General features: G+C 42.9%; 1 protein-coding gene across 2 annotated transcripts in view; it reads right to left on the bottom strand.

Annotated features, from left to right (window-relative positions):
- The window catches only part of LOC311139788 (protein Jumonji-like), an 83,559-nt gene that overhangs the window by 9,411 nt on the left and 60,399 nt on the right, over positions 1–13,749 (bottom strand). For both annotated transcript variants that reach the window (XM_084174737.1, XM_084174738.1), the window contains exon 9: positions 12,973–13,362. In XM_084174737.1, coding sequence (XP_084030863.1) covers positions 12,973–13,362 — 390 coding nt within the window. The remainder of the gene's footprint in view (positions 1–12,972; positions 13,363–13,749) is intronic.

Raw genomic sequence — 13,749 nt, 5'->3', positions numbered from 1 at the left:
GACTGAGGTGTCTTGATGTACAGTCAATGTAATGACACAGAAACACAACCACAGAGACTAGTAAGACCACACAGGAAGTAGTCTTTTATGTCCTTTGATACATTGTCTCCGTCCCAAATGGCACCCTACTTTTGAACAGGCTCTGGTCAAAAGTAGTGCACTAGAAAGGGAATAGGATGCGATTTGGGACGCAGCCCACTGTCAATGTAACGATTATCACAGCCGACCAGATGGGGGAGTTAGTTCAACAGCCAGACCAAAAACAGAAGGCTTTCTTTGAGAGGGTGAAAACTACATGAGACACGTGGATGTTAGTTCAACAGACAGACCAAAAACAGAAGGCTTTCTTTGAGAGGGTGAATACTACATGAGACATGTGGATGTTAGTTCAACAGCCAGACCATGAACAGAAGGCTTTCTTTGAGAGGGTGAAAACTACATGAGACACGTGGATATTAGTTCAACAGCCAGACCAAGAACAGAAGGCTTTCTTTGAGAGGGTGAAAACTACATGAGACACGTGGATGTTAGTTCAACAGCCAGACCAAGAACAGAAGGCTTTCTTTGAGAGAGTGAATACTACATGAGACACGTGGATGTTAGTTCAACAGCCAGACCAAGAACAGAAAGCTTTCTTTGAGAGGGTGAAAACTACATGAGACACGTGGATGTTAGTTCAACAGCCAGACCAAGAACAGAAATCTTTCTTTGAGAGGGTGAAAACTACATGAGACATGTGGATGTTAGTTCAACAGCCAGACCAAGAACAGAAAGCTTTCTTTGAGAGGGTGAAAACTACATGAGACACGTGGATGTTAGTTCAACAGCCAGACCAAGAACAGAAATCTTTCTTTGAGAGGGTGAAAACTACATGAGACATGTGGATGTTAGTTCAACAGCCAGACCAAGAACAGAAGGCTTTCTTTGAGAGGGTGAAAACTACATGAGACACGTGGATATTAGTTCAACAGCCAGACCAAGAACAGAAGGCTTTCTTTGAGAGGGTGAAAACTACATGAGACACATGGATGTTAGTTCAACAGCCAGACCAAGAACAGAAGGCTTTCTTTGAGAGGGTGAATACTACATGAGACATGTGGATGTTAGTTCAACAGCCAGACCATGAACAAAAGGCTTTCTTTGAGAGGGTGAAAACTACATGAGACACATGGATGTTAGTTCAACAGCCAGACCAAGAACAGAAGGCTTTCTTTGAGAGGGTGAAAACTACATGAGACACGTGGATGTTAGTTCAACAGCCAGACCAAGAACAGAAGGCTTTCTTTGAGAGGGTGAAAACTACATGAGACATGTGGATATTAGTTCAACAGCCAGACCAAGAACAGAAGGCTTTCTTTGAGAGGGTGAAAACTACATGAGACATGTGGATGTTAGTTCAACAGCCAGACCAAGAACAGAAAGCTTTCTTTGAGAGGGTGAAAACTACATGAGACATGTGGATGTTAGTTCAACAGCCAGACCAAGAACAGAAGGCTTTCTTTGAGAGGGTGAAAACTACATGAGACATGTGGATGTTAGTTCAACAGCTAGACCAAGAACAGAAGGCTTTCTTTGAGAGGGTGAAAACTACATGAGACATGTGGATATTAGTTCAACAGCCAGACCAAGAACAGAAGGCTTTCTTTGAGAGGGTGAAAACGACATTAGACATGTGGATATTAGTTCAACAGCCAGACCAAGAACAGAAGGCTTTCTTTGAGAGGGTGAAAACTACATGAGACATGTGGATATTAGTTCAACAGCCAGACCAAGAACAGAAGGCTTTCTTTGAGAGGGTGAAAACTACATGAGACACGTGGATGTTAGTTCAACAGCCAGACCAAGAACAGAAAGCTTTCTTTGAGAGGGTGAAAACTACATGAGACATGTGGATATTAGTTCAACAGCCAGACCAAGAACAGAAGGCTTTCTTTGAGAGGGTGAAAACTACATGAGACACGTGGATGTTAGTTCAACAGCCAGACCAAGAACAGAAGGCTTTCTTTGAGAGGGTGAAAACTACATGAGACATGTGGATGTTAGTTCAACAGCCAGACCAAGAACAGAAGGCTTTCTTTGAGAGGGTGAAAACTACATGAGACATGTGGATATTAGTTCAACAGCCAGACCAAGAACAGAAGGCTTTCTTTGAGAGGGTGAAAACGACATTAGACATGTGGATATTAGTTCAACAGCCAGACCAAGAACAGAAGGCTTTCTTTGAGAGGGTGAAAACTACATGAGACATGTGGATGTTAGTTCAACAGCCAGACCATGAACAGAAGGCTTTCTTTGAGAGGGTGAAAACTACATGAGACACGTGGATATTAGTTCAACAGCCAGACCAAGAACAGAAGGCTTTCTTTGAGAGGGTGAAAACTACATGAGACACGTGGATGTTAGTTCAACAGCCAGACCAAGAACAGAAGGCTTTCTTTGAGAGAGTGAATACTACATGAGACACGTGGATGTTAGTTCAACAGCCAGACCAAGAACAGAAAGCTTTCTTTGAGAGGGTGAAAACTACATGAGACACGTGGATGTTAGTTCAACAGCCAGATCAAGAACAGAAATCTTTCTTTGAGAGGGTGAAAACTACATGAGACATGTGGATGTTAGTTCAACAGCCAGACCAAGAACAGAAAGCTTTCTTTGAGAGGGTGAAAACTACATGAGACACGTGGATGTTAGTTCAACAGCCAGACCAAGAACAGAAATCTTTCTTTGAGAGGGTGAAAACTACATGAGACATGTGGATGTTAGTTCAACAGCCAGACCAAGAACAGAAGGCTTTCTTTGAGAGGGTGAAAACTACATGAGACACGTGGATATTAGTTCAACAGCCAGACCAAGAACAGAAGGCTTTCTTTGAGAGGGTGAAAACTACATGAGACACATGGATGTTAGTTCAACAGCCAGACCAAGAACAGAAGGCTTTCTTTGAGAGGGTGAATACTACATGAGACATGTGGATGTTAGTTCAACAGCCAGACCATGAACAAAAGGCTTTCTTTGAGAGGGTGAAAACTACATGAGACACATGGATGTTAGTTCAACAGCCAGACCAAGAACAGAAGGCTTTCTTTGAGAGGGTGAAAACTACATGAGACACGTGGATGTTAGTTCAACAGCCAGACCAAGAACAGAAGGCTTTCTTTGAGAGGGTGAAAACTACATGAGACATGTGGATATTAGTTCAACAGCCAGACCAAGAACAGAAGGCTTTCTTTGAGAGGGTGAAAACTACATGAGACATGTGGATGTTAGTTCAACAGCCAGACCAAGAACAGAAAGCTTTCTTTGAGAGGGTGAAAACTACATGAGACATGTGGATGTTAGTTCAACAGCCAGACCAAGAACAGAAGGCTTTCTTTGAGAGGGTGAAAACTACATGAGACATGTGGATGTTAGTTCAACAGCCAGACCAAGAACAGAAGGCTTTCTTTGAGAGGGTGAAAACTACATGAGACATGTGGATATTAGTTCAACAGCCAGACCAAGAACAGAAGGCTTTCTTTGAGAGGGTGAAAACGACATTAGACATGTGGATATTAGTTCAACAGCCAGACCAAGAACAGAAGGCTTTCTTTGAGAGGGTGAAAACTACATGAGACATGTGGATATTAGTTCAACAGCCAGACCAAGAACAGAAGGCTTTCTTTGAGAGGGTGAAAACTACATGAGACACGTGGATGTTAGTTCAACAGCCAGACCAAGAACAGAAAGCTTTCTTTGAGAGGGTGAAAACTACATGAGACATGTGGATATTAGTTCAACAGCCAGACCAAGAACAGAAGGCTTTCTTTGAGAGGGTGAAAACTACATGAGACACGTGGATGTTAGTTCAACAGCCAGACCAAGAACAGAAGGCTTTCTTTGAGAGGGTGAAAACTACATGAGACATGTGGATGTTAGTTCAACAGCCAGACCAAGAACAGAAGGCTTTCTTTGAGAGGGTGAAAACTACATGAGACATGTGGATATTAGTTCAACAGCCAGACCAAGAACAGAAGGCTTTCTTTGAGAGGGTGAAAACGACATTAGACATGTGGATATTAGTTCAACAGCCAGACCAAGAACAGAAGGCTTTCTTTGAGAGGGTGAAAACTACATGAGACATGTGGATATTAGTTCAACAGCCAGACCAAGAACAGAAGGCTTTCTTTGAGAGGGTGAAAACTACATGAGACACGTGGATGTTAGTTCAACAGCCAGACCAAGGACAGAAAGTTTTCTTTGAGAGGGTGAAAACTACATGAGACATGTGGATATTAGTTCAACAGCCAGACCAAGAACAGAAGGCTTTCTTTGAGAGGGTGAAAACTACATGAGACACGTGGATGTTAGTTCAACAGCCAGACCAAGAACAGAAGGCTTTCTTTGAGAGGGTGAAAACTACATGAGACACGTGGATGTTAGTTCAACAGCCAGACCAAGAACAGAAAGCTTTCTTTGAGAGGGTGAAAACTACATGAGACACGTGGATGTTAGTTCAACAGCCAGACCAAGAACAGAAAGCTTTCTTTGAGAGGGTGAAAACTACATGAGACACGTGGATGTTAGTTCAACAGCCAGACCAAGAACAGAAGGCTTTCTTTGAGAGGGTGAAAACTACATGAGACACGTGGATGTTAGTTCAACAGCCAGACCAAGAACAGAAATCTTTCTTTGAGAGGGTGAAAACTACATGAGACATGTGGATGTTAGTTCAACAGCCAGACCAAGAACAGAAGGCTTTCTTTGAGAGGGTGAAAACTACATGAGACACGTGGATATTAGTTCAACAGCCAGACCAAGAACAGAAGGCTTTCTTTGAGAGGGTGAAAACTACATGAGACACATGGATGTTAGTTCAACAGCCAGACCAAGAACAGAAGGCTTTCTTTGAGAGGGTGAATACTACATGAGACATGTGGATGTTAGTTCAACAGCCAGACCATGAACAAAAGGCTTTCTTTGAGAGGGTGAAAACTACATGAGACACATGGATGTTAGTTCAACAGCCAGACCAAGTACAGAAGGCTTTCTTTGAGAGGGTGAAAACTACATGAGACACGTGGATGTTAGTTCAACAGCCAGACCAAGAACAGAAGGCTTTCTTTGAGAGGGTGAAAACTACATGAGACATGTGGATGTTAGTTCAACAGCCAGACCAAAAACAGAAGGCTTTCTTTGAGAGGGTGAAAACTACATGAGACATGTGGATGTTAGTTCAACAGCCAGACCAAGAACAGAAGGCTTTCTTTGAGAGGGTGAAAACTACATGAGACACGTGGATGTTAGTTCAACAGCCAGACCAAGAACAGAAGGCTTTCTTTGAGAGGGTGAAAACTACATGAGACACGTGGATGTTAGTTCAACAGCCAGACCAAGAACAGAAAGCTTTCTTTGAGAGGGTGAAAACTACATGAGACACGTGGATGTTAGTTCAACAGCCAGACCAAGAACAGAAGGCTTTCTTTGAGAGGGTGAAAACTACATGAGACATGTGGATATTAGTTCAACAGCCAGACCAAGAACAGAAGGCTTTCTTTGAGAGGGTGAAAACTACATGAGACATGTGGATGTTAGTTCAACAGCCAGACCAAGAACAGAAAGCTTTCTTTGAGAGGGTGAAAACTACATGAGATATGTGGATGTTAGTTCAACAGCCAGACCAAGAACAGAAGGCTTTCTTTGAGAGGGTGAAAACTACATGAGACATGTGGATGTTAGTTCAACAGCCAGACCAAGAACAGAAGGCTTTCTTTGAGAGGGTGAAAACTACATGAGACATGTGGATATTAGTTCAACAGCCAGACCAAGAACAGAAGGCTTTCTTTGAGAGGGTGAAAACGACATTAGACATGTGGATATTAGTTCAACAGCCAGACCAAGAACAGAAGGCTTTCTTTGAGAGGGTGAAAACTACATGAGACATGTGGATATTAGTTCAACAGCCAGACCAAGAACAGAAGGCTTTCTTTGAGAGGGTGAAAACTACATGAGACACGTGGATGTTAGTTCAACAGCCAGACCAAGAACAGAAAGCTTTCTTTGAGAGGGTGAAAACTACATGAGACATGTGGATATTAGTTCAACAGCCAGACCAAGAACAGAAGGCTTTCTTTGAGAGGGTGAAAACTACATGAGACACGTGGATGTTAGTTCAACAGCCAGACCAAGAACAGAAGGCTTTCTTTGAGAGGGTGAAAACTACATGAGACACGTGGATGTTAGTTCAACAGCCAGACCAAGAACAGAAAGCTTTCTTTGAGAGGGTGAAAACTACATGAGACACGTGGATGTTAGTTCAACAGCCAGACCAAGAACAGAAAGCTTTCTTTGAGAGGGTGAAAACTACATGAGACACGTGGATGTTAGTTCAACAGCCAGACCAAGAACAGAAGGCTTTCTTTGAGAGGGTGAAAACTACATGAGACACGTGGATGTTAGTTCAACAGCCAGACCAAGAACAGAAATCTTTCTTTGAGAGGGTGAAAACTACATGAGACATGTGGATGTTAGTTCAACAGCCAGACCAAGAACAGAAGGCTTTCTTTGAGAGGGTGAAAACTACATGAGACACGTGGATATTAGTTCAACAGCCAGACCAAGAACAGAAGGCTTTCTTTGAGAGGGTGAAAACTACATGAGACACATGGATGTTAGTTCAACAGCCAGACCAAGAACAGAAGGCTTTCTTTGAGAGGGTGAATACTACATGAGACATGTGGATGTTAGTTCAACAGCCAGACCATGAACAAAAGGCTTTCTTTGAGAGGGTGAAAACTACATGAGACACATGGATGTTAGTTCAACAGCCAGACAAAGTACAGAAGGCTTTCTTTGAGAGGGTGAAAACTACATGAGACACGTGGATGTTAGTTCAACAGCCAGACCAAGAACAGAAGGCTTTCTTTGAGAGGGTGAAAACTACATGAGACATGTGGATGTTAGTTCAACAGCCAGACCAAAAACAGAAGGCTTTCTTTGAGAGGGTGAAAACTACATGAGACATGTGGATGTTAGTTCAACAGCCAGACCAAGAACAGAAGGCTTTCTTTGAGAGGGTGAAAACTACATGAGACACGTGGATGTTAGTTCAACAGCCAGACCAAGAACAGAAGGCTTTCTTTGAGAGGGTGAAAACTACATGAGACACGTGGATGTTAGTTCAACAGCCAGACCAAGAACAGAAAGCTTTCTTTGAGAGGGTGAAAACTACATGAGACACGTGGATGTTAGTTCAACAGCCAGACCAAGAACAGAAATCTTTCTTTGAGAGGGTGAAAACTACATGAGACATGTGGATGTTAGTTCAACAGCCAGACCAAGAACAGAAGGCTTTCTTTGAGAGGGTGAAAACTACATGAGACATGTGGATGTTAGTTCAACAGCCAGACCAAGAACAGAAGGCTTTCTTTGAGAGGGTGAAAACTACATGAGACATGTGGATATTAGTTCAACAGCCAGACCAAGAACAGAAGGCTTTCTTTGAGAGGGTGAAAACTACATGAGACATGTGGATGTTAGTTCAACAGCCAGACCAAGAACAGAAAGCTTTCTTTGAGAGGGTGAAAACTACATGAGACATGTGGATGTTAGTTCAACAGCCAGACCAAGAACAGAAGGCTTTCTTTGAGAGGGTGAAAACTACATGAGACATGTGGATGTTAGTTCAACAGCCAGACCAAGAACAGAAGGCTTTCTTTGAGAGGGTGAAAACTACATGAGACATGTGGATATTAGTTCAACAGCCAGACCAAGAACAGAAGGCTTTCTTTGAGAGGGTGAAAACGACATTAGACATGTGGATATTAGTTCAACAGCCAGACCAAGAACAGAAGGCTTTCTTTGAGAGGGTGAAAACTACATGAGACATGTGGATATTAGTTCAACAGCCAGACCAAGAACAGAAGGCTTTCTTTGAGAGGGTGAAAACTACATGAGACACGTGGATGTTAGTTCAACAGCCAGACCAAGAACAGAAAGCTTTCTTTGAGAGGGTGAAAACTACATGAGACATGTGGATATTAGTTCAACAGCCAGACCAAGAACAGAAGGCTTTCTTTGAGAGGGTGAAAACTACATGAGACACGTGGATGTTAGTTCAACAGCCAGACCAAGAACAGAAGGCTTTCTTTGAGAGGGTGAAAACTACATGAGACACGTGGATGTTAGTTCAACAGCCAGACCAAGAACAGAAAGCTTTCTTTGAGAGGGTGAAAACTACATGAGACACGTGGATGTTAGTTCAACAGCCAGACCAAGAACAGAAAGCTTTCTTTGAGAGGGTGAAAACTACATGAGACACGTGGATGTTAGTTCAACAGCCAGACCAAGAACAGAAGGCTTTCTTTGAGAGGGTGAAAACTACATGAGACACGTGGATGTTAGTTCAACAGCCAGACCAAGAACAGAAATCTTTCTTTGAGAGGGTGAAAACTACATGAGACATGTGGATGTTAGTTCAACAGCCAGACCAAGAACAGAAGGCTTTCTTTGAGAGGGTGAAAACTACATGAGACACGTGGATATTAGTTCAACAGCCAGACCAAGAACAGAAGGCTTTCTTTGAGAGGGTGAAAACTACATGAGACACATGGATGTTAGTTCAACAGCCAGACCAAGAACAGAAGGCTTTCTTTGAGAGGGTGAATACTACATGAGACATGTGGATGTTAGTTCAACAGCCAGACCATGAACAAAAGGCTTTCTTTGAGAGGGTGAAAACTACATGAGACACATGGATGTTAGTTCAACAGCCAGACCAAGTACAGAAGGCTTTCTTTGAGAGGGTGAAAACTACATGAGACACGTGGATGTTAGTTCAACAGCCAGACCAAGAACAGAAGGCTTTCTTTGAGAGGGTGAAAACTACATGAGACATGTGGATGTTAGTTCAACAGCCAGACCAAAAACAGAAGGCTTTCTTTGAGAGGGTGAAAACTACATGAGACATGTGGATGTTAGTTCAACAGCCAGACCAAGAACAGAAGGCTTTCTTTGAGAGGGTGAAAACTACATGAGACACGTGGATGTTAGTTCAACAGCCAGACCAAGAACAGAAGGCTTTCTTTGAGAGGGTGAAAACTACATGAGACACGTGGATGTTAGTTCAACAGCCAGACCAAGAACAGAAAGCTTTCTTTGAGAGGGTGAAAACTACATGAGACACGTGGATGTTAGTTCAACAGCCAGACCAAGAACAGAAATCTTTCTTTGAGAGGGTGAAAACTACATGAGACATGTGGATGTTAGTTCAACAGCCAGACCAAGAACAGAAGGCTTTCTTTGAGAGGGTGAAAACTACATGAGACATGTGGATGTTAGTTCAACAGCCAGACCAAGAACAGAAGGCTTTCTTTGAGAGGGTGAAAACTACATGAGACACGTGGATATTAGTTCAACAGCCAGACCAAGAACAGAAAGCTTTCTTTGAGAGGGTGAAAACTACATGAGATATGTGGATATTAGTTCAACAGCCAGACCAAGAACAGAAGGCTTTCTTTGAGAGGGTGAAAACTACATGAGACACGTGGATGTTAGTTCAACAGCCAGACCAAGAACAGAAGGCTTTCTTTGAGAGGGTGAAAACTACATGAGACATGTGGATATTAGTTCAACAGCCAGACCAAGAACAGAAGGCTTTCTTTGAGAGGGTGAAAACTACATGAGACACGTGGATGTTAGTTCAACAGCCAGACCAAGAACAGAAAGCTTTCTTTGAGAGGGTGAAAACTACATGAGACATGTGGATATTAGTTCAACAGCCAGACCAAGAACAGAAGGCTTTCTTTGAGAGGGTGAAAACTACATGAGACACGTGGATGTTAGTTCAACAGCCAGACCAAGAACAGAAGGCTTTCTTTGAGAGGGTGAAAACTACATGAGACATGTGGATATTAGTTCAACAGCCAGACCAAGAACAGAAGGCTTTCTTTGAGAGGGTGAAAACTACATGAGACACATGGATGTTAGTTCAACAGCCAGACCAAGAACAGAAGGCTTTCTTTGAGAGGGTGAAAACTACATGAGACACATGGATGTTAGTTCAACAGCCAGACCAAGAACAGAAGGCTTTCTTTGAGAGGGTGAAAACTACATGAGACATGTGGATATTAGTTCAACAGCCAGACCAAGAACAGAAGGCTTTCTTTGAGAGGGTGAAAACTACATGAGACACGTGGATGTTAGTTCAACAGCCAGACCAAGAACAGAAGGCTTTCTTTGAGAGGGTGAAAACTACATGAGACATGTGGATATTAGTTCAACAGCCAGACCAAGAACAGAAGGCTTTCTTTGAGAGGGTGAAAACTACATGAGACACATGGATGTTAGTTCAACAGCCAGACCAAGAACAGAAGGCTTTCTTTGAGAGGGTGAAAACTACATGAGACACGTGGATATTAGTTCAACAGCCAGACCAAGAACAGAAGGCTTTCTTTGAGAGGGTGAAAACTACATGAGACACGTGGATGTTAGTTCAACAGCCAGACCAAGAACAGAAAGCTTTCTTTGAGAGGGTGAAAACTACATGAGACATGTGGATATTAGTTCAACAGCCAGACCAAGAACAGAAAGCTTTCTTTGAGAGGGTGAAAACTACATGAGACATGTGGATATCATTGTGCTGCATGAAGTCATCTTCCTTCCTCTTCCTGCTGCTGAAGGGGAGTCTTCCATCCAGAGGCTTTTCTCAGGTTGTGTCCTAAATGGCACCCTGTTCCCTTACATAGTGCATTGCTTTTGATCAGATCCCTAAGGACCTTGGTTAAAAGTAGTGCACTACACAGGGAATTGGGCACCATTTGGGACGTAAGCTCAGACACACAACAGACAGCCAGGCAGGGACAGACGGACTGAGAGCCTGTATTGAATGTGCCAGGACAATACCTGGTTTGTTGGACTACAGTAAGTCACTGTAAGCTTTCCCACATGTGTGGAGGAGATTGCTGTATTTCTTATTATGGCCCAATATATTTATTTAATATGGACCCAGCTATGCTGGCATTCACAGACAGAATACTCCCTACGAGCCAGGTTTAATTAAAAAAGTAGGAAGTCAAACGGAGAGATTAAACGCTATAAGTAATTGATATTACAGGAGAACTGTAACAGATACTACCGGATAACTAACTGATACTACAGTAGAACTAACTGATACTACAGGAGAACTAACTGATACTACAGGAGAACTAACTGATACAACAGGAGAACTAACTGATACTACAGGAGAACTAACTGATACTACAGGAGAACTAACTGATACTACAGGAGAACTAACTGATACTACAGGATAACTAACTGATACTACAGGAGAACTAACTGATACTACAGTAGAACTAACTGATACTACAGGAGAACTAACTGATACTACAGGGGAACTAACTGATACTACAGGAGAACTAACTGATACTACAGGAGAATTAACTGATACTACCGGAGAACTAACTGATACTACAGGAGAACTAACTGATACTACAGGAGAACTAACTGATACTACAGGAGAACTAACTGATACTACAGGAGAACTAACTGATACTACAGTAGAACTAACTGATACTACAGGAGAACTAACTGATACTACAGGAGAACTAACTGATACTACAGGAGAACTAACTGATACTACAGCAGAACTAACTGATACTACAGGAGAACTAACTGATACTACAGGAGAACTAACTGATACTACAGGAGAACTAACTGATACTACAGGAGAACTAACTGATACTACAGGAGAACTAACTGATACTACAGGAGAACTAACTGATACTACAGCAGAACTAACTGATACTACAGTAGAACTAACTGATACTACAGTAGAACTAACTGATACTACAGGAGAACTAACTGATACTACAGGAGAACTAACTGATACTACAGGAGAACTAACTGATACTACAGGAGAACTAACTGATACTACCGGAGAACTAACTGATACTACAGTAGAACTAACTGATACTACAGGAGAACTAACTGATACTACAGGAGAACTAACTGATACTACAGGAGAACTAACTGATACTACAGGATAACTAACTGATACTACCGGATAACTAACTGATACTACAGTAAAACTAACTGATACTACAGGAGAACTAACTGATACTACAGGAGAACTAACTGATACTACAGGAGAACTAACTGATACTACAGGAGAACTAACTGATACTACAGCAGAACTAACTGATCCTACAGCAGAACTAACTGATACTACAGCAGAACTAACTGATCCTACAGCAGAACTAACTGATACTACAGGAGAACTAACTGATACTACAGGAGAACTAACTGATACTACAGGAGAACTAACTGATACTACAGCAGAACTAACTGATCCTACAGCAGAACTAACTGATCCTACAGGATAACTAACTGATACTACAGCAGAACTAACTGATACTACTTATAAGAGAACTGTGAGCAACAGAAGAGCATCATGGAGCATGAAGACAGAAATACTGACAGTGATAAGTTGACATGGGGTGACGTGTTGTCAAAATGAGGTGTGTGTGCGCGCGTGTGTCTGATTGTGTGTTTGGCCTCTGTGCTTGCAGATGTGCAGTGACCTATATTAGATGTGAGAGCAACTGAACCAGGGATAGTGTAGTTCTGCCTCCAGGCACTAACAGCTATACACACTGTATTGACAGTGTTGCACTGTATTCACTCTGCACACACACAGCTACCACAGAGCTCATTAACCAATAGACTGTATTGACAGTGCTGCACTGTATTCACTCTGCACACACACAGCTACCACAGAGCTCATTAACCAATAGACTCTGCTACCAATAGATTCTTCACACACGTTTGCGCAACAATATTTACACAAGCGTTGTGTAGTGCCTCCACTATGCTTGTGTAATTATTTTTTGTCCAGAAAAACTCTGTTGTATCACATTTGTTGTGCTAAATTTGTTGGGCTAAACATCAGTTGTTCAACCTGAGTGTGTACAGGGCCAGAGACAGGCTGAAATGACCTACCCTGTATATACACTTGTGCTGGTCGCTGAGAACCCCTTCCTCCTCCTCCGCTCCTCCTTTCTTCTCCTGAGCGAACAGCCTCCTCCTGCTGGACCTCAGCCACATCTCCTCCTGTTTCTTCACCTCTTTCTCTCCTTCCTCCAGGCTCCTGGGCAGGCCGTTCCTCTGCACCACCCCGTTTACCAGGCCATTCTTGGGCTCACAGCGGGGCAACTGGAGCAGGCTCTGTTGGGAGTCATCTGGGTGGCCCTCCAGGGGCCCCCTCCTCTTCTCCAGCCTCCCCTTCTCCTCCAGCACCTCCCTCTCCAGGCGGGAGCGCTCAGCGGGGTCCAGGGAGTCGTAGGACAGTAGGTACTGGCAGTAGGCCTCCTGCAGCTTGGCCAGACGATCCTGTGGTTTGGGTGGTAGGGCATTATTACGTTGCATTTGAAGGTTGACAGGGTGGGCATAGGTTAGTGTTCACATCAAATGTCAAAGTGCTGTACTTAGCTATGCAGCTAGCTGGGCTGGCAGTTGGTTTTCATCAGTAGTCAGTCTCAAATAAAAAGGTAGAATAAAAAACATGACCCACTTCAGGTGTAGATGAAACACTACAAGACATGGATGCTGGAAAGAAGTGCTTGTTACAGAACAGCATCATGGTCAACACAAGGTGGCTGGGTACCAAATGGCCCCTTATTCCCTATATAGTAGGCCAGAGCCTTATGGGTCCTGGTCAAAAGCAGTCTACTATGTAGGGAACAGGGTGCCGTTTATGCGATTTGGGACCCAACCTTG

This window comes from Coregonus lavaretus (genome assembly GCF_964263955.1).
Source record: "Coregonus lavaretus genome assembly, chromosome: 13".
Classification (NCBI taxonomy): Eukaryota; Metazoa; Chordata; class Actinopteri; order Salmoniformes; family Salmonidae; genus Coregonus; species Coregonus lavaretus.
The sequence above is the reverse complement of the archived record's forward strand: the minus strand, read 5'-3'. Positions and strand labels throughout refer to the sequence as shown.